At 55.2% G+C, this 20,292-nt stretch overlaps 1 protein-coding gene across 3 annotated transcripts in view; it reads right to left on the bottom strand.

Annotated features, from left to right (window-relative positions):
- Positions 1-8,284: 8,284 nt before the first annotated feature.
- The window catches only part of CDK12 (cyclin dependent kinase 12), a 28,397-nt gene continuing 16,389 nt past the window's right edge, over positions 8,285-20,292 (bottom strand). The window contains exons 7-14 of one of the 3 annotated variants that reach the window (XM_063354346.1): positions 19,560-19,616; positions 18,897-18,998; positions 17,435-17,512; positions 16,827-16,943; positions 16,105-16,236; positions 15,093-15,307; positions 12,873-13,322; positions 8,285-10,425 (exon numbers count right to left, since the gene is read on the bottom strand). In XM_063354346.1, the coding sequence (XP_063210416.1) occupies positions 9,728-10,425; positions 12,873-13,322; positions 15,093-15,307; positions 16,105-16,236; positions 16,827-16,943; positions 17,435-17,512; positions 18,897-18,998; positions 19,560-19,616 (1,849 nt within the window). In that variant the 3' untranslated portion in view covers positions 8,285-9,727. The other 2 variants (XM_063354347.1, XM_063354348.1) reach the window with 2 other exon arrangements.

The following is a 20,292-nucleotide window of genomic DNA, read 5'->3' as shown; positions in this document are numbered from 1 at the left end:
CACGGCACGGCACGGTACAGAACGGCATGGTACGGCACAGCATGGTATGGCATGGCATGGTATGGCACGGCATGGCATGGTACAGTATGGCCTGGTACGGCCTGCTATGGCACACAATGACATGGTATGGCACAGAATAGTGTGGTACAGCACAGTATGGCACAGCCCAGCGTGGCATGGCACAGCATGGCATGGGATGGTATGGCACGGGATGGCATGGTATGGCATGGTATGGCACCGAATGGCATGGCACAGTACAGAACGGCATGGTATGGTATGGCACGGCATGGTATGGCACAGCACGGCATGGTATGGCGCAGAATGGCATTGTACAGCACAGCACAGCATGGCACATCCTGGTATGGCACAGTACGGCACAGCATGGCATGGCACGCCATGGCACGGCACAGTATGGCACGGCAGGGCATGGTATGGCACGGCAGGGCACAGCACGGCACACGACGGTGTGGCACGGTGCAGCATGGCGTGGCATCACAGGCCGTGGCACAGTGCAGGGTGGCATCCCCCGTCCCGTCCCCCCCCGCCCGGGAGGCAGAGGGTTAAGGCGGCCCCGCCGCGCTATAAATTTTGCATGGTGGGGGGGGGGCGCTGGGCGGGAGCCAGGGGCTGTCTCTAGGTAACAATAAACACCCGGGCAGGAGCAGCTGGTGCTCGACTCTCTCTGCATCACAATGCCGGAATCACGCTAATAAACCCGCCCCGCGCCCCACCGCCCCAAACGGCCACCGTCCTGCACGGCCACCGGCCGGCCACAGCGAGGGTCCGGCCATGGGGCGAGGGTCTGGCCATAGGGCAAGGGTCTGGCCATGGTGAGGGTCCGGCCATGAGGAGGGTCCAGCCATGGGGCAAGGGTCTGGCCATGGTGAGGGTCCGGCCATGAGGAGGGTGCAGCCATGGGGTAAGGGTCCAGCCATGATGAGGGTCCAGCCACAGGGAAGGTCTGGCCACAGGGCAAGGGTCTGGCCATGGTGAGGGTCTGGTCATGAGGAGGGTCCAGCCACGACAAGGGTCCATCCATGGGGCAAGGGTCCAGCCATGATGAGGGTCTGGCCATGAGGAGGGTCCAGCCATGACAAGGGTCTGGCCATAGGGCAAGGGACCAGCCATGGGGCAAGGGTCTGGCCATGATGAGGGTCCAGCCACAGGGAAGGTCTGGCCATAGGGCAAGGGTCCGGGCATGGCAAGGGTCCGGCCGTGGCAAAGGTCTGGCCGTGACGAGGGTCTGGCCATGAGCAGGGTCCAGCCATGACAAGGGACCGGCCATGGGGCGAGGGTCTGGCCATGGGGCACAGCATCCCACTGCCACTAGCAAGGGAGAAGGGACAGGGACGGTGGCACAGGCCCTCGGTCGCTCCCAGTGAAGCATCCCGGGATGCCAGAACAAAAGGTTCCGACGCCTCCAGCCGTCACCGCCGTCACCGCACGGCAAAGGGCCAAACGCCAAAGCCAGCACACGGTGGCCAATCCCCACGCGTGACGTGCCACCGGCTGTCCCCCTCACCCCGACGCAGCGGTGGCATCGGGGCCAGTGGCCCAAGCACCAGGAAGCCGGCCCAGTGCCATGGCACAGCTGAGCTGGGAACCCCCCGGGACCCCCACATCCCCCCAGCCTGTGGCCGGTGGCTTCGAGGGGCTGGGGCTGGGCCACCACCATGTTTCGCACCTCCCAGGTGCCCGGGGCTGGGCCCCCCCTGCAACATACCCCTCGCTTCTCCAGGCAGGCGGGAGGTGGCCGGGGGCTGTGGGGGGCCATGGGGGCCGTGGGGGGCCGTGGGGGTCCGGCAGCGGTGGCGGTGCCACCCCCGCAGGCTGCGGTTCGCATTCCAGCGCAGGAGGCAGCTGTGCCGCAACCCCGGCGCGGCCCCCCCAGCGCCACTAAATATTAATGCCTGCCCTACATTGCGCCGCGGCACCTGCCACGGGCGAACCCCCCCGGCCCCCCCCCGGCCCCTTGCAGGGCTGGGCAGCTGCCCCGGCCCCCCCGGGGCTGCGCCAGAAGGTGTGGGGGGGATGCGCTTCAACCAGCTGTGCCCCCCCCCGCCTCCTTCCCGGGGCTGGGTGGGAGGAACAAAGCGAGGGGGGAGCACGGTGGGGTGTGGGGGGCAGCGGGCGCCGAGAGCCCCCGTGGTGGGAGAGGCCGGGGGGCAGAGGGGCTGTGCCATGGGACAGGGCTGGGGGCTGCGCCGGGGGTCCGGGACCCCCACCCTGACCTGGGGGTCCCAGCAAGAGCAACCGGGCAGCAGGGTTGGAGCGGGGAACACGCCGCGGGGAGGGTGGCTCTGCCGGCTGGCGCGCCCCCCCCCCACCTCCACCGCCACCGCCAACTGCAGCTGAGGACGTGCCGCTCATCACACGTGTGCCAGGCGGCACTGGGAGGTGGTGGTGGGGGGGGAGGTGGCCCCGGCGCCCGCCTTGAGCCCCAGCCAAAAGTCCAGAGCCGAAAAGTAGGGGGTGATTGATGGCAGCGTTTGGCGGGTAAGCGCACCCCGCGGCCCAATCCGCCCACCTTCCCCAATTCCTCCCCTGCCCCTCTTCAGAGATCGTGTTGTCTCATGTTGGTCCCGGAGGCACCATTAATTAAAAATACATCCAATTAAATGGCAGGTGAAAGCGTGCAGGCGCAGGCCCTCCTCCGGCCCCCCCGCCTTTGCCTTGGCTCAGCTGCGCCGGCGGCGGCGGGGAGGGCGATGCGCCGGGTTGGGGTGCCGTGGTCCCCGCTGCCACCGGGTGCCTTGTCGCCATACGGGAGCCCACTGCGGTCCCCGGGGTGCAGCGGGATAAGGGGGTCACCCTGCCCGTGACCCCCTCCCTGCAGGGTGGGCAGCACGTGGGGCATGGCAAGGGGGGACCGTGGTGGGCCATGGCGAAGGGCTGGTGGGGGTGATGGTGGGGGTGATGGGAGTGAAGGGGATGAAGGGGGTGATGGGGGTGATGGGGATGAAGGGGATGATGGAGACAAAGGGGATGATGGGGGTGATGGGGATGAAGGGGGTGATGGGGGTGATGGGGGTGAAGGGGATGATGGGGGTGATGGGAGAGAAGAGAAGGATGAAGGGGGTGCTGGTGGTGATGGGGGTGATGGTGGTGACAGTGGGGATGAAGGGGATGAAGGGGGTGATGGAGACGATGAGGGAGATGGGGGCAATGGAGATGAAGGGGGAGATGGGGATGAAGGGGATGATAGGGACGAAGGGGGTGATGGGGATGAAGGAAGTGATGAGGGTGATGGGGATGAAGGGGATGATGGGGGTGATGAGGGTGATGGTGGGGGTGAAGGGGGTGACGGGGGTGATGCCAATGAGGGGAATGTCCCCAAAAATGAGTGGTGCGCAGCCCCTGCTTGGCAGAGGGGCACGGGAGCGCTGGCACGGCCATGGCCTGGGCGCGGGGACACGGGGACAGGGGTCGGAGCAAGGCCGGGTGGCCGCCAGCCACAGCCCGGCCCGGCTGCAGCGTCCCCGGGAGGTGGCACCGGGGGGTACGCGGGGGCTGGGGAACCCCCCGGGCTGCGACGGCTTCGCTTTCCCGTTAATTGGAGATGTTAATCTCGGGCGCCTTCCCGCTCCCGCTCGGGGTGCTGGCAGCAGGCACCAGCTGTGCCGCGCCGCCCGCGCCGCCTTTTTAATCAAGCTGCCGGTGCGGCGGGGCGGGGGCGCGGGGGGGCTCGCCGGGCCAGGTGGCCCCGTGGCACAGGGAGGGTGTCACCCCGCTGCCGCCCTCCCAGGGGACGAGGAAGGACCCTTCCTAAAGAACCCGCCGTGTCCAGAAAACCCCATCCATCCCCTGCGCAAAGGGCATGGCGGGGGGGGGGCACGGCCTGGCGAAATGCCACCGGCGCCCTCAAAACACGTTCCCAGCGCGGCTTCCCGGTCCCACGGGATGGAAAATGCTGGAAACCGTGGGATGGGAAGCGCTGGGGGTCACGCACACATCCTTCACCCCCAAAAAGCAATGCCACCACCCACCTCCATCCTCATCCTCCATCCTCTCTCCTCATCCTCACCCTCATCCTCCATCCTCCATCCTCATCCTCCATCCTCTCTCCTCATCCTCATCCTCATCCTCCATCCTCATCCTTCATCCTCTCTCCTCATCCTCATCCTCCATCCTCACCCTCCATCCTCTCTCCTCATCCTCATCCTCCATCCTCCATCCTCATCCTTCATCCTCTCTCCTCATCCTCATCCTCCCTCCTCATCCTTCATCCTCCCTCCTCGTCCTCCATCCTCCACCCTCATCCTCATCCTCATCCTCATCCTCCATCCTCCATCCTCCCTCCCCGGCACATCGCGGCCTCCAACACCCTCCGCATTTTTTCGGTGGTTTTATCCCCCACCCCGGTTCTTTTTCGATCCCTTTTATTATTTCCCTCCTCCCCCCCGCCATTCCCCGACAAATGCCAAGGAAAGGTGTTAACGGATTTTTGGAAGGAAACGTCTAAATTGCAAAGGGGAAAAAAAAAAAACCAAAAAAAAAACCCCAAAAAAACCCAACCCTTTAATGCCGACAGCCGGAGCAGCTGGAAGGACAAATATAGCCGGGGAGGAGGATGGGGACGCGGTGGGAGGCGGTGGCCGTGCCGAGAGCGACACCTGGTGACTGGCGTCCACGGACACGCGTGAGCGCCCGTGTGCGCTCGGACATCCTCCTCCTCCTCCTCCTCCTCCTCTTCCTCCTCCTCCTGCTCTTCCTCCACCGGTCCGTCCCCATCGGCACACTGGGAGAAGGACCGAACACGTGCCGCGATGACCACGGTTGACGGCCGGGATGCCGAGCAGACACGGAGCCCACCATGATCCCCGTGCCGGGATGAGCCGGCGCGAGGAGCAAAGGAAGGTCGTGCCGGATCCCGACGGCTCCGCTCGGAGCCAGGAATGGCGGGACCCAGCAGCCGGGAAGAGCCGCCGAGCGTAACCCAACCTGGGGCGGGGGGAAGAAGCGAGCGCCGGAGATTTACGGCACCCGGTTCCGCCGGCGCAGCTTTTCCCCCCAGCAACCCCGGCCATTTGGCATGGCAGCTGCTGCCGGGGAAGTTTCCATGGGAAAAAGAAATGAAATGGAATAAACGGCTCCGGTCACCTCGGGATGGGGCGGAAGCGTGCGAGCGGGAGGGCCGCAGGAACACGGGGCCACGTGGGGGACGGCCGCGGCCATGGTGGGGCTTTGTCTGCCCCACGGCTGGATGCGACGGAGCCCGGGCCGGCGTCGTGCCGGAGCAGGGACCCTTCTGCCATGGCACGGCGATGGCGGGAGCGGGAGGATGGATTCGGTACCCAGCCGACTGCACGGCTCCCAGCTGCCCCGCTAATAAATCAGGAGCGGGGCGGCCGGCGGGGCTGCTCGCGGGCTCGCTCCCGCTTTCAGAGGCAGAGTAAAGCGCCCGGCGCCTCGGCCGCCTCCGCCCCCCCACCTCCCCCCCCCCCCCGCCATCTGCACAGGGATATATTTTAAGACGTGTCAGCGGCAGGGATGCTAAACCAGGCTAAAGGAGAGCAAGAAAGCCGGGGCTGGAACGGCAGATGATGGCCACGCTCTGCCCAGAGGGAAGCATGGCCACGGGCTGGGGACCCCCATCACGCGGAGACCCCCGCACTGAGACCAGGAACCCCCCCCAGCCCCGGGCTCGCTCTGGGCTGCCCACCCGCCCCGGGCAGGGGCACTAGAAGCAGCAAGCACAGCTCTGGCCGAGCTCCACCAAGCAGAAAAGCTGATGCCGAAGAGCAAGTGGAGCTCCTGGAGCAGGACCGGCCACCGCCGGCGCCTTCCATGGCTCCTGCCATCCCAATCCTGCCCCTTCCCTTGCTCCGGAGCTGGGGCAAAGCCTCCTCCAGCCCCCCCGGGAGCCAGGCTGGAGCTGGGACCAGCCTGGAGAAACGCCCAAGGAAGGGAGACGGATGGATGGATGGATGGATGGATGGATGGATGGATGGATGGATGGAGACACAGACCCTCGGCCACAGCTCCCTCCCTGTGCCCTCAGGGCTAGAGCAGAACCTGTCCCCCAGGGTCCTCTCCGGAGCCCAAGGGGCTGCCAGGAGCCAGGGGAATGTTTGGAGACACAAACCCCATCCCTTCCCTTCCTCCCCCCCACCGCCCCGGCACCGTCTCCTCTCCCGGCTTCGCTCCGTCTTTCCTCCTTCCTCCCCCCACCGCAGCCGAGGCAGCGCTGGCATCGCCCACCCAGCCGGCCACCAGCACCCATGGGTGACACCCGCGGGGCTAACGAGGGCTCGGCCCCCGCTCCCCACTAGCAGAGGGCTAATTTGGGGGCTGACAGAGGTCGCAGCCTCGCAGGACTGGCGGTGCCAAGTCCCGGCCACCCTCGCCAGCCCGGCACCGGGGCCGAGCTCACTCACCAGCGGGCACCGGGGAGCGCAGGGCAAGGGGAAAAACGGTTTTTAAAAGGAAAAACACCATTACCGTGTGATTTGCAAAGCCTACAGCAAGCAGCGCGGTCGTTCAGCGCAACGGAGCAAAAGGCAATAATACAGTAACAGGAAATATTTAATTTTTCCAATCTCCACTTTCCATTTTTATAAACCGAAAAGCAAAAAAAAAAATGTTTTTTTTTTTCAATATATTACAAAATATCTGTACAGAGACAAAGGTACAACCGGAAAAAAAAAAGAAAAAAAAAGGCGCGCTCAGTCTCAAAAGGGAACTCGGGAGAGGTGTGGGAAGAGCCTTACGCGGCGCTTCGCTGCTGGGGAACTGGCCACAGCGGGTCGGCCGTCGGCCTTAAACCCAAACCCGCGGCGCGTGGAGGAAGAAAGGGGCGGGGGGGGGGGCAAGTTGCCATCGAGCCACTTCTCTGTAACCCGCACCACATTTTAAATCCTTTTAAACACATATGGTTCCCCCCCCCCAGCAAATCCTTTTGTCTTCTTCGTACAGAGATGCTTTAAGAAAAAGGAAAACAAAAAACCATAAAGTAAAGGGGAGGTGGTGGGCAAGCGGCCCCCGTGTCCTGGCCTGCCTGGTCCCCCCCCCCGCGCTGTTCCCTTCGCCCCTGAAGGGATCGAGAGCCTCTTGCTGGGACCAGTTAAGAAAAACCACTGGAGGGGGAGCGGTGGCCCCCACCGCAGCTCTGTTCGGGACACGGGAATGGTGAAAACCACCTTCCGCAGGAGCCCGGAGGCAGCCCCCGGGGTGGCCTGGCCCCGCGGGGACAGACAGCAGGTGCCATCGGCCACCACAGAGCAAGGGACAGAAGTTGGGGACGTCTGTCCTTTGCTCCGGGTTGGGACAGAGGGACAGGAGCCCACCCTCGCACACACCTTTAGGTCCTCAGCACCTTTTTCAACCCCCACTGGAAAATAAAGGGGGGCAGAAGCGTCCCCGCGGGACCGGCTGCTCCCGAGAGCCACCGCGGGGACCCAGCCCCGGCTTTGCTTTTGCCCAAACTGGGACAAAACACCCTAAACTGTGCCAACAACTGGGCACCCCAGTGCCGGGGGGACACGGGCAGCGAGAGGGGGGGGTCTGCGGTGCCGGGGTAAGGAGCCCTCGCTCCTCGGCAGGCGGTTTGGGCATCCGCCAAGTTGGAAAGAGAATAAACAGGCAGCGGCTTCCTAAGAGGCTCCAGCGCTGGAACAGGACTTTTCCTTCCGCCTTGGATGGGCTTGGGAAGAAAAGCTTGAACAACAACAACAACAACAACAACAACAAAAGCTCCACCGCAGCCCAGAGCTGGCAGCCGCGCGGTGGAAAAGAAAAAATATAGAAATTAAAAAAAAAAAAACCAAAACCCCTTCAAGAGGTGACTGGTTTATTTAGTGCAGAACTTCTCTTCCCCCCCCCACCCCCCTCTTTCCTGCACATCAGGCATGAACCGGCAATTAAAAAAAAAACCAAAACCAAAAACCAACCAACACAACCAAAACCCAACAAATTTACACTTGGAATTCTGCAAAGAGCAGCGCTCCTCGGTGCTGACTCAAGGCTACGAGAGCTGCTGCTCCCGCGGGGGCCTTGCACGGGACCAGCAGGCTGTCTATATATATATAAATATATATATATAAATATATATTTCTTTTCTCTCCCCTCCTTCCTCCCGCAGCAAAGCTGTCGGCTGCAGCCGCGGGTCCGTGTAAGGCGGGTTTTCCCCCAGCTCGAGAAGCGCCACCTATTCAGGTGCCCTTTTATTTTTTATTTATCTCTGTATAAAAAGAAATGAAATCAAATCCTGTCAGTGGCAAGAAGGTCTCTCAGCTCCCCCCCGCCTCCGCCCCAGACTCCCCCCCCGCCCCGTTTAACACTTCCGAACACTGTCGTCTCGAAAATTAAACGAAGCAGCGTACGTTTTCCATAGGAAAGGCCTACTCAGGAAAAAGCAGCTCATAAATATGTACCTTTGTTTTATTCATCTCTTTTGTTTAAGTCTCATTGAAATGGACAACATGGCAACGTTCTGCGGGAGGAGAAAATTAATCGTAAATACTTGACAACAACAAAAATATATATATATATATGCTTATAGAAATGATACAGTAACGCCTGGGAAGCCTCGAAGTACTGAGATGCTGCTGGGGGGGCCCCGGGGGGGGACCCCACCACCAGCCCCGAAGGATGCGGGTACAAAGGACACTCCTGCCTGGTGCCGTTCCCCACCAGAAGTGGGTTATTTTTTTTAATTCTTTTTTCTTTAATTCTTAAAGTGTTTTGGAAGTTACGAATGACAAAGAAACACGTACTTGGGAAGTGAGGTGTTCTCTTCGGCTCTTAAAAAAAAAAAAAAAAAAAAAAGACGACAAAATAAGAAGACGATTCCCACTGCAAAGTTACGGCAGGAGAGATACAAACCCCAAAGAGACCCTTCACAAAAGCCAACTGACTAAGGCTACCGTCAAAAAGAGAGAGGACCTGGACCCGCAGCCGCCCAGGAGGGCTCGGAGCGGAGCTTTACGGAAAAGCCGGACACTTTATGGAAAGAAAGCGCTGCCGGATAAACTGAGTACAAGCCAGTGCCACATCCTGGGGCTCCACCCCCAGGGTAAGGGATCCAGGCGCCTCCACATCAATATATTCCTTTTTTTTTTTTTTTCTTTTTTTTTTTTTCTTTTTTCCTTCCTTTTTTTTTTTTTGTTTTCCTCTTTTAAGGGAATTCGGGGGAAAAAAAAAAAAAAAACAAAAAACACACAACCCCCAAAAATCGCTTTGGGAGCCAGACTCTCCCCCAGCCCTACCTGAGCACTGCGCCGTACTTCCCCCGGGGAGAAGCAGCCGTGCCCAGCTCATGAAACAGGGTTTTGTGGTTTGTTTTTTTTTTTTTTCTTTTGTTTTGTTTTCTTTTTATTTCCTTCTTCCCACCCAGGTGGGTTTGTTTCATTCCTCCTATTTTTTTTAAACAATTCTACCCCCCACCTCCCCTCCTCTGCTGGCTCAGGGCAGAAAGCTCACCGCCACCCGCCGTGGGGTTGGTTTGTTGGTTTCTTTTTGTCACTAACCAAGCGCGAGAGGTTTTGGGCAGCCAGACACCCCCCCCACCCCCCCCCACCAAGAGGGGGACGCGCCAGCAAGCACCAGGGTGCCCGCCGGCAGCCCAGCCAGGGATACAACAGGGAGCTTCGCAGCAGCTGAAATGCGGACGAGACCTTGCTCTGGCAACAAAAAAAAAAATAAAATAAAATAAAAAAAAAAATAAAGAGTCATGTCACTAAAGGTAGAGAGGCAAGGGAGGGGAGGAGCGGCGCGGAAGGCGCGTGTCTCAGTACGGAACCCCCCTGCCCCGTCCCCCCCGCGGAGGCACTCGGCCAGGCCCCCGATACGCCTTCCCGTAGGAAGAGGTGGCCTGGGTTGGGGCACCCCAGTTGTGACCCGTTCCTGCCCCGCTGGAACCGGCCGTCCCCGCTCCCAGCTCGCCGTAGTTTTGAATTTTGGCCTCTGGATGTACCAGCGTGTTGTTGGTGTTGCTGCTCCCCTCGGCTTTGGTAAAAGATTGCCCAACCGAGTGGATGGCGACGGGGACTCTGGCGAAGCGGAGGTCCTGGTCCCCTGGAAACTGGACAGAGCCCGTGCCCTGGTAACTGCTCGTCTCCCCGAGGTGGCTCACGGAGCCCAAGAAGGTCCTGCTTTTCCCCAGAGGCTGGGCAGAGGGTTCTAGTAGCGTCTGGCCCGAATTCAGCTCCTCGGCCCCAAATCCCCCCTCTGAGCCCTCGGCGCTGTAAGTCCTGGAGGAGTGGGACCTGCCGTAGTCCGCGGCTCTGGAGGGTTGGTGTTCGTGCGTGGCGCGGCCGAGAGACTCCGCTTCTTGCTGGGAAAAGAGCTGCAGCAGCGCAGCCGTCACGGCCGGGTTCAACTCTTGGGCTGCGCTGGAGAGATCGCCTTCGGGCAGAGGCAGCGGCGGCGGCGGCCCGGGGGGCTCAGGGGGTCTCTTCTCTGGTGGGAGAATGCGAGGAGGACATGCTGTGGAAGGGTTACTTCTTTTAAACACCATCTTAAAACATCACGTGAACAGATATAAATACATTTATATGAAAAAAAAAAAAAGCAAACAGCCTACTGAGACAGTCCGCTCTCTAGGATGCGCTGGAAAAGAGGCGGAGAGTTTTAAAAGCTGACATTTGTTCCAAGATCAATGCACGTGTTCATTAATGGTCTCCCCGCACTCGCCCTGGCCCCCACGCTCCCAACCAGTCGGCAACAGCTGTCCTAACACACGGGCCCCCACGGAGGGAATTCCTGCTCCCGGATCAAATGCTAACACCGAGCGGGAGGCAGATGCAGAGCCACACGACGGCACGTGTTCCCCGAAAGCAGGGCGTCCCCCGGCCGAGGGACGCCGTGCCCCACTGCGCCGGGAGCAGGGCCAATGCCCACTGACGGAGCGTGGCCCTGACGTATTGCTTCAGAAATAACACAAAACCAACCCCCAACCCCACACGTACCAGATCCTGACTGCGCCCACGACAGAGCGAAGAGCGGGGGTTCACCCTCTTGTGTCCCCTTTGTTCTGATTTATGACCTTTTTTCATGACAACGTACATTTGTCAGATGTACAATGACAAAGTACACTTCCAGGGCACAAGCCCAAAACAATCTCAAGCCACAAATATCTGCACGCAACGTACAGGCTGTCCTGGAGCATGAGGAAGTGATTTTGTCTCCCTGACCCACCCCCAAATCAGACCTGAAGTCACAAGGATTGGTTTCCAAAGGACCCCTCCTAGCAAGGACAAAAGCACCCTTGGCGCCCCCCCACCATCACCACGCTCTCCCTACTGGGTGTTCCTGCTTCTGAGGCAGGAGGAAGAACGAAGCCCGGCCGGGCGGTGGGACGGGGAGAGAAGTGACACCGCAGGGGGGAGGACGCAGCTCCCCGCGGGACCCGACCTGCTCCCGGCTCCGCTCACAAAACCCGTCCTGACTCCTGCCGAGCAACACGACTGCACTGACTCCATCTCGCTTGCCCACAAGAGGATGGGGATTAAAGTCATTGCTGGCGATGACGTAAGAGGCCACGAACGCCTGGTTTCAATCAGATCCTCAAATCATTTGCAAAACTGGTTATTAAAAAGGTCAAACTTTATTGTGAGAACCAGTAGTCTTCCAGGACCACCCCTCCACCCGTATCAGTCAGTCCACTTTAAAACTAGATCGTATTTAAATCCAGAAAACAATCTTCAGGTAATTTTAAAACCCAAGCCGATCTGGGGACAGCATATCATTTAAAATAATTATAAACAGAGAACAATGTTATTTAATCGAATCTGCTCTACAATAACCTAGTTATCTTCCAGTACTAGGGCAAAAAAAAAAAAAAAAAAAAAAAAGGAAAAAAAAGCACGATCACAACTGGCTCGTGGTGGGCGGGTGTGTTGAAGGCACGAGAACACAGCACGTTCAGCTACATTGCAGAGGAGTTGGGTATCGGGCCAAAAGAGGCTCCCTGGAGAGTCTGAGACATACTCAGGAGGCGCTTCTAGAATTTGGTGAGGTCGTCACAGGATGTTGCTAATAATTCAAAAAATCAACAGAAACAAAAAAGACATGGAGACATTTACACTCACCTCTGGAAAGGAAATCCGAGAGTTCACCGATACAATCAAGGTCTTTTAAACATGCCTCTTACTTGCTCTGCAAGGACCAGCCCTTCGGCTCAACTTCAGAAGTTGCTGAATTTCAGGACTCATAGAAGTCAACGCTACGTATAACCAGGCCCAGCCAAGCCAGATGCACGAGTTTCTTACGTACACAACTGCCACCATTCCTCCCCTCCAGCACTCTCCAGTATTTCAGCTCTCATGTTCTTTAAAAATCAGCTTTGCATTTATTTTGGGGTTGCTTTTTTTTTTTTTTTTTTTTGAGAGGGCTGGAAGGGAACGGTGAAAAAGAAAGCTGGGACAAACAATAAGACGGGAAAACCTGCAGAGATCCAATGTCCTGTGCAAAACCACTACCTGCGTGTGTAAGCTGATTTCTGCAGGAGGTTAAAGGAAGAACTGACCCCCCCCAAGTCCCCTTTCATTTTTGGGGAAAAAAAAAACACCAAACCATTTAATCTTCACTGACCCATTCGCAGTGGAGCACTACTGGATTTTATATGCTTTGGAGATGCGAAGCAGAGTAGTATTTTTGCGTTTTGGCTTTTTGCAGTTGTTAAAACCTCCTGAGCAGTCCAGCACTTACCGCAGGGAGTGGGTCAGTGTCTTTCTCAGTCTTGAAATCAGAGACTCGACCACATTTCCAGCACCTTTCCTCCTCCTCCCATCCTCACCCCCTGCCACCCTGTCTCCACGCTCAAGTGTCTCGGATCCTCCTGGCCGCAGTTAAACTAGAGGCACTCACAGGGAATATTTTAATTGTTCAAACAAGTGCACGGCATCCAAGATGCACAAGTCACGACTATTTACCTGTACTTTCTTCCGGATGCATTGTAGGGGTTTTCCTTGGCCCCCGCTGCTCGCTGCTCTTCTCCCCGTTGCTCTCCTCCAGGGTTAGAACAGGCTCCTGGCTCTTCATCAGCTGACTCAGCAGAACGGCCAGCACGTTCTGCATATCTCCCTGAGCGCTGGCTGCTTCTGGAGTCGCCGGCTCCTCCGGTAGCTGGGCCTCTGCGGGTGGCTCTTCGACGGGTTCCTCCGCTGCTGCCGCTGCCTGAGACTCGTGCTGCTGAGTTGTGGCTTCCGTCAGAGCGTTGATGGACTGGTTGAGAGCCTCCAGCTGCTGCTGCATCTCTGGGTTAGAGTGTACATTCAACAGCTGGGCCATCTGCGGGACGCTCAGATCAGTCTGGCTCTGCAGCAAGTTCAGTAAAACCGCTAGTTCGCTCTGATTCAGCTGCTGGGTGATTTCTCCAAGGCCTGCAGGAAACACAAGCAGCGTCACAGAAGGTTAGGCGAGGCTACATGACGCTGGGTTTGTATTTGTGACACTGCACGTACCAACGAACACCTCTCCTCCGTGTCCCTGGGTCGGGGGAAGGCACGGAGGCTCCAGGAGGAGGATTCCAGGATAGTTTGCTCACATTTCCACCATCCGCTTGCCCCCTCCAGACTGCGATGAGCTCTGAACAGCACTGCAGCAGCACCCCGTGGCACTGCGCACACACTGCACCCACCCAGGGCCTGGAGCTGCTCTGGCAGCCGCAGAGGGAAGCTTCTTCACTGCCCCCTCAAATCTACCAAGGCAACCGCTTCTAAAATCAGCTCAGTTGAGCCAAACCTCCCCATTCCTCGGGTCGCCAACCAAGGGCGCCCCAAGAATCAGGCTGGTGAGCAAGCAGACCACCAGTTACGCCAGCAAGTCTAGGGACGCGTGACAAAGACTGGAAACCCTTAGCCCACTCCCATGGGAATGGGAGCAGCAGGTCCGGCAGCAGCGCAGCCCCTCCCAGGTCTCCGCTGCACTCCGCGGATAAAAGCACTCCCTCCTGCCCTGGAAAGCAGGTTTCCCAGGATGGAGCTAAACTGCTGTTCGGGACAGAGGAAGGGTGTGTTCCACTGACGCAGCAGAAGAAATTAGGTCAAGCAGAAGGTAATTCCTCGCTGAAAGCTGGCCTGGGATCACAGGGGACTCTGCCCTGACCCGCAAGTATCCAGGTTAGTCTAAAATCCAACCCTTGAGTGACATCACCTCCCTTCGCAGCACGCTGGAGCAGAGCCTTCTGAGTGACAAGTGACAAGGCTGCCCCTTCACACTGACACTGACTTCGTTAAGTCAAACTTTTTGGGAAGAAGGGTGCAAAGGTCTAGTTTTAGAAGCTTAAAATGAAGGTCCCCTTACTGGTAGGGAACTAAGAACGCGACACTCCCTTTTCTCAGCTGTTTGTTAATCCAGCCACCACCTTTTGTCCATCTGCCATGTTTCATTGAACACATGGATCCTACGTTCCCTGGAGCAAGAACTGTCTTCCTTGTTACTTGTCAGTACAACATTTGACACAAAAGAAGCTTTAGCCCATATCTGGGTTTTTATAAGGCTTCTAGAGAACAATCAGCATGGTGTGGGCAGCTTTGTCTATCTCTACATTTCCAGGGATCAAAATATCTCCCTTCCAACTATTTTCTAGACACCGGGAAGTTGCTCGCAGTTTTGGAAACAGTGCACAAGTCTTGGTCCTGCAAATCTTTATGACCAAGGGATCTTTCCTGCAACAAAGCAAGTGCAACGATGTACACTTTTGCCCACCAGTCTGTTACATCCTATGCCTAATCTTTATTAATTTGATCAACAAGATCAAACTTCGGCTCATTCGCACACCCATTACACGGCTGCACCTTCCAGCCTACTATCTGTTACTTCGCTAGCTTAAGTGACTCAAGGACTCCTTTGATCATTCTGTGAAAGCACGTTTCAGAACCAATAATATAACTCATAGAACAAATTAACAGTCAGCTCATCAGTGAGCGACTTCTGAAGACCTGCCAGAATGCTCTGCAGCCAACAGTTTTCACAGTAGAGGGGGAAAAATAAAAAAAAAAATCAGGATAGGAAGATTCTGGAATGCCCTTTCTGTCGAAATAAAAGTGAAAGAACCAGACTGGCTTGAAAATGGACAGAAGCCTCCCACAGCTGGACCAGAGAGGTAACGTGTCAGGAGAAGCCTTTTACAGACCAGACTGGGCACTGACCTACTGCATCTCCAACACCAGGCTCTGGTTTGAGCTGGGCAGGCTGTGGGTGCACAGGACTGCTGTTGTTTTTGACAGTGTCTGTGCTTGTAACAGAGGTAGTTTCTTTCCGAGAAACTTTTGATAATGGTGGCTCCTCCACTGCAATCCCGCTTTGCCGCTGCCGTCGGCGTTTCTTGCTCCACAGCTCGTGGCAATCCTGCCAGTGGGGAAGGCTGGAAGAGAACAACACTTGGCGGTTAAGACACATGGCAAGAAAACCCGTTTAATCCTCAAAGACCACTGAAAGTCATTAGTGCCACAGGAGAAGCACAGGTGTTCCTCTGACTGCAACCATACTATTAAACCAAGAAGCGGCAAGTCCTAGGACCGGGAAAGGCAGTGTAATTGTTGAATTGTGAATTGCCATAATGGCGAATCACTTAATTTGCACTGGGATCTCACCCTTGCATGGGCTGGGTTAGCTACAATGCACACGAGCCCCAACGAACACAAGTCCACCAAGCTTCTGGTGGCTTTAAGAAAGCAGCTGCCTTTAGTAACTCTGAATGAAACAGGAATCTCAAAAGCTACTGCCATACCTGCATGCAAAGCAGCTACAGCAGTTTTATAATCTGCTTGGAGTGGGAGCAAAGAGCTGCAGACAGTGCCACTCCGCTCAACAGCCACTCTTCTAGTCAATTAACAAGCAGCATAAATGAGTCCTGGCCAGTCCTCCGTGGCACAGAGGACAGGGATACGCCACATGCTACTCTTACCTATCCTCCAACAGAGGTTTACAGCACCTTGTAAGCATTAAACTGAGCTTTATAAAGCCAGCAGAAAACCAACAGCACAGGAAGAGCTGTTTGCTCAGCCGCATGACAAAATGCAAGGGCAGATTCGAGAAAAAAAAAACCCAGAAATAACAACAAAATTCTGACTGCAAAAACCCAGGGCCAAGCCAGTGGCTCCTTCCCAAAGCTCATTAGCAGAGAGCCCACTGCGGTGGAAGATGCCAGCTGGAACTTACTCTGGAGGTGCCATTTTGCTGAGGTCAACATCCTTAAGGAAGTCGCTCTGCAGGGCCTGTTCCGCCGTGCAGCGCTTGCCGGGGTCCAGCGTCAGCATGTGGTCCAGCAGGTCGAGAGCAGACGAAGGAATGCTGCGCAGAGAGTTGGAAACACGGCTGAGTTAAGGGGCTGATCTGAGCATGGGGAGAAGCCTACTTTCAGAGAGACACCTCAGGCCCAAGAGAAAACCCTGCAGTCAAAAATTTATTACTAAGCGATGCAGCAGCTCAAAGACATCAACAGAGCATCAGATATACGGTACTGTCAGTCTAATTTTTGCCATTTATGAAGAGCAACTCTACTACAAATCCCACCAGAGTTATACACTCTCCACAGAGAGCGCGTCTCTGCTGTCAGACAGCCTCAGCACCGTGAGAACCCCGCTGTCAGGTGTGCTTTCCAGGTGCAGACCCTAGCTAGAGGTGTCATGAACGTGCAGAGGCAGGGAACCCCTCCAGAAGGCACCTGCGACAGATCAGATATTTAGAAAGGGGACCATGACCCTATTCCAGCCTTCCCCAGATGGGAGAAGCCCTCCTGGAGGGCAGAAGGCAAGAAGGGGAAAGCGCTGCTTTACCCTGCCAAGTAGACTAGAGCCAAAGGATAGAAGATGAGTCGCACCATGTAACAGAAGGCCATAACCCCCACGCAGCCACTTATCCTCTCTTCTAACAAAACTCACAAGGAGAACTCCTCACGCAGGCGCCTTCGGTATTGCTTCTTCGGTTTCATAGTGTTGAAGTAGGGCAACTTGATGACGTCCGGCCACACCGCTGGACACGGGCTCCCACAGAGCCGGCTGCGAGCCAGAAAAGCAGAATAGGATCAGCAGGTGAAACACAGCTAGGAGGAGAAGAGCCACCAACCCGACTGAAAACATTTCCTTTCTCAGCAACTTAGTGTACTGATAACCTAGGTCCAGGCACATTTCAGAAGACTAGACAGCCCTCAGGTTAAAAAGGTGGTATCGGTAAGAGGAAAAATACTTATCTTGAGTTTATAAACCATCCAACACAACGAATTTTAAGTGCGAGATGTAATTTAGGTTCATTATTTTTGCACTCAACCAACAGCAGCAAAGTTTATTGAGGGTACATAACATTAGCAGCTACACAGGACGGTAGCCGTGGACACGGAGATGCCAAACTATTCACATTTGCAGTTACAGCCATTTGTTCGTCCTATTTTGCAGGCAGATTAGAGAAAGAGGGCTCTTATAGCGCAGAGACTGTGTGCATGAGCAGTTTCTGCAGTACCTCTTCTCATAGGCATGCATGTGCAATGCTTTACCTGATTAATTCAAGCTGAGCCAGTTCCAGATTGGCTTGAAAAATAGGCTTCTTTGTAAACAGTTCCCCGAGGATACAGCTGGAAAGAGGAAAAGCAAGAGGTCATGACAGCAAACCCTTGGGATGATCGTTTGAACACTGCAGCATTTCTGTTCAGAAGCAGGTTTGCCTGAGGAGAGTTATTTGCATCAGGGCTTGTAGTTGAGAACTGACAAACTAACCTACGTGTACAGAGTCACCAGTCCTGCGCAGCTGGGAAATACCAGTCACTGGTAGGCTGGTTAACGTCTCACAGGCTTCCCGCTTTAACTCTTTGCGGGGAAAGCGGGATGTGTCAACAGCACAACAAGAAAAAACAGCCAGGCATTTCATTTTCCTCCACATTCAGCCCATTTATCTTTTCAACTTTACTGAGGGATATCTGCTGGTCCCAATGATCCTCGGCTGCCACTGCCTTAGTGTTTGTCGTTGCCAAGCACAGGATGGAGCCTTGCACACACAACGTTTGTACACACACACACAACATTTGTACAGCTGGAAGGGAAAGAAGAGAAGGAGGGAGGGGACAACTCTGACTCATTCAGTCCTTAACATCTACCCTTAAACCTTCCGACAGGAATGACAATCAGTGCCAAATATAGCTGTGGGCTGATACCGGCACCTGTCTGCTGGAACCGGGCTAACCCCGTTCACTCGGCACCGAACAGCAACTGGACCTCACGGCCAGAGTTTCCAGAAGTAATTAGCAGGGCCTGACTTTCACAAACCTTTGTTGCTTGTATACTAAGGTCTGCTGGAAGTTTACCTGCGGGTATCACAATGGGAAATACGCACTTTGGGAAATGCAGCCCCACTTCTCAATGCTGAATCCTCGAGTCTCTGGTTCTGAATGACTTGGAAAATGTTTCACTTTTGTGGCCGAACTGCCCAGACTCCTCCTGTTCACGAGGCTCCCTACGCTATCAGAAACCTGAAATCTCTACTTTAAAATGTCTCCTAGGTTTAGCTGAAAAAAAATCAGGTGACAAACAGGGCAATCTGAAGACGTTACAGAAAAACTCTCTATCAGGTCATTAAAACCATACACTGCAGCGATGACCAGCAGAGCAAGCTTGTCACCCTCCTGATCTTAGTGACACATCATCAGCAGAGCTTGGTTGGTTTGGTTTTTAAATAGCAGGAAAAGATACCTTTTATGCTCTCACATGTCAATACCAAGAAGAGTCTCATTCTAGAGGTTTCCACTAAACGCTACAGCTTTAGTTAGGTGACACACACCTATTTCCCCAAAGCGCAGAATTTTGGAAGTATTCCTACACTACCACACCACGCTTTGCTGAGCTGGAATAGATACAGATTCAGAAATCAGCACAAATCAAAGACTGCCTTCCATTAGCAGTATTCTACTCACGTGCTGATGTTCACAGCCCAAACAGGACAAAAGACACAAACCAGGCACTTACCCACAGCTCCACACATCTATGGCTGGCGTGTAGCGCTCCTCACCTAGCAGCAATTCTGGAGGTCGATACCATAACGTAATGACTTTATTTGTGTACGGACGGCTGGAATGTAAGACACAAAGGTAAATTAACAACGAGAGCCACAAAATCCTTACAAACTGTATTTATTGCTTCCAAACAGGAGAGTTTGGCATGTAAGCAGAAGCAGTAGGCTTTCAAAAGTCTAAACTTCCATAGCACCTGCCCGAGATAAAACAAAGCTGACGAGGTATCATAGATTTTACAGGTCTGTCTGTGTGCTCTAGGCAGTAGGCTGTAAGTACCCCAGACTGAAAAATCCTGACCTGCAACAGGCAGCAGCAGGCTGCCAGGACTGAACAGTGACTGACTTCAGAGCAAGACGTGGTCCATGGCAGGTCCACAGCAAGCAGAGAAGACGGTCTGGTTCCTTATCAGCTGGTTTGTCTAATGAAAGACTATTAATATCAGCCAGGAGTATGTTTTTCTGACAGCTGGAGCTGCATTATACCACTTACACTGGAAATAATTTCGCAGGCAGTGCCAGGACTTTCAAGTGAAGGGACTTTGTGGATATTAAGAAGAAAGGAGCTCGTCCTGCCTATGTAAACCACTTCCCCCTTCCTCCACCCCGCTATGCCTCACCTCTCCTCCGAGCTGTAGAGTCGGGCGAGTCCAAAATCTGCAAGTTTTATTTGCCCACTGAAAGACAAAAAAACAGTCACTGGTTTGAATCACAGGTAAGCTCACATGCTGCCAGCAGTAAGAGGGGAGAAAATCCCCCCACGGAGCAGAAAGGCCTAATAAAGCAGTGTTTGCAGTAATTACTTTTGGATACGCCAGTCTTAATTTTTCAAACCCTATTTAATGCTTCGAAGAAACATGGGAAAAACAACCCCCAAAAAAACAATAGTTCAGTCTCGTCTCTATCACAAACCCTTCCCAATAGGCCTATGTCCCAGAGAATTTTTTTAGATGGATATCCAGACATGCGGATGCAATTATGCGTAGTATTATTCTCACAGGCTCGAAGTTCTCTTACGGGTATCCAGATAGAGACTTGAGGATTAACAGCAAATGAATAATTGTTATGTATCCTGTGAGGAACCACCTTACTGCCAACTATTGCTATCTAGAGAAGAGAGAGCATTCATGGAGAACTGCTACTTCCCACCTTAACCCTCAACAGTTTCTCTGCATACAAGCACTTCCAATAAACAGTATTTTTGCCAAAATACCATGGAGACCAAGTGTACACAGAGACCCATTTACTGCACATCAACATGAACGCAGGTTAACTGTAAGGAACTACAAAGCAGTGAGCAGAGGGCCTCCCGCAGAGAGACTGCTACCTGCAGCAAGTTCAGGAGAAGGTTAT

This window comes from Chroicocephalus ridibundus, chromosome 17 (assembly GCF_963924245.1).
Source record: "Chroicocephalus ridibundus chromosome 17, bChrRid1.1, whole genome shotgun sequence".
NCBI lineage: Eukaryota > Metazoa > Chordata > Aves > Charadriiformes > Laridae > Chroicocephalus > Chroicocephalus ridibundus.
This window is presented reverse-complemented; position numbering and strand designations above follow the sequence as displayed.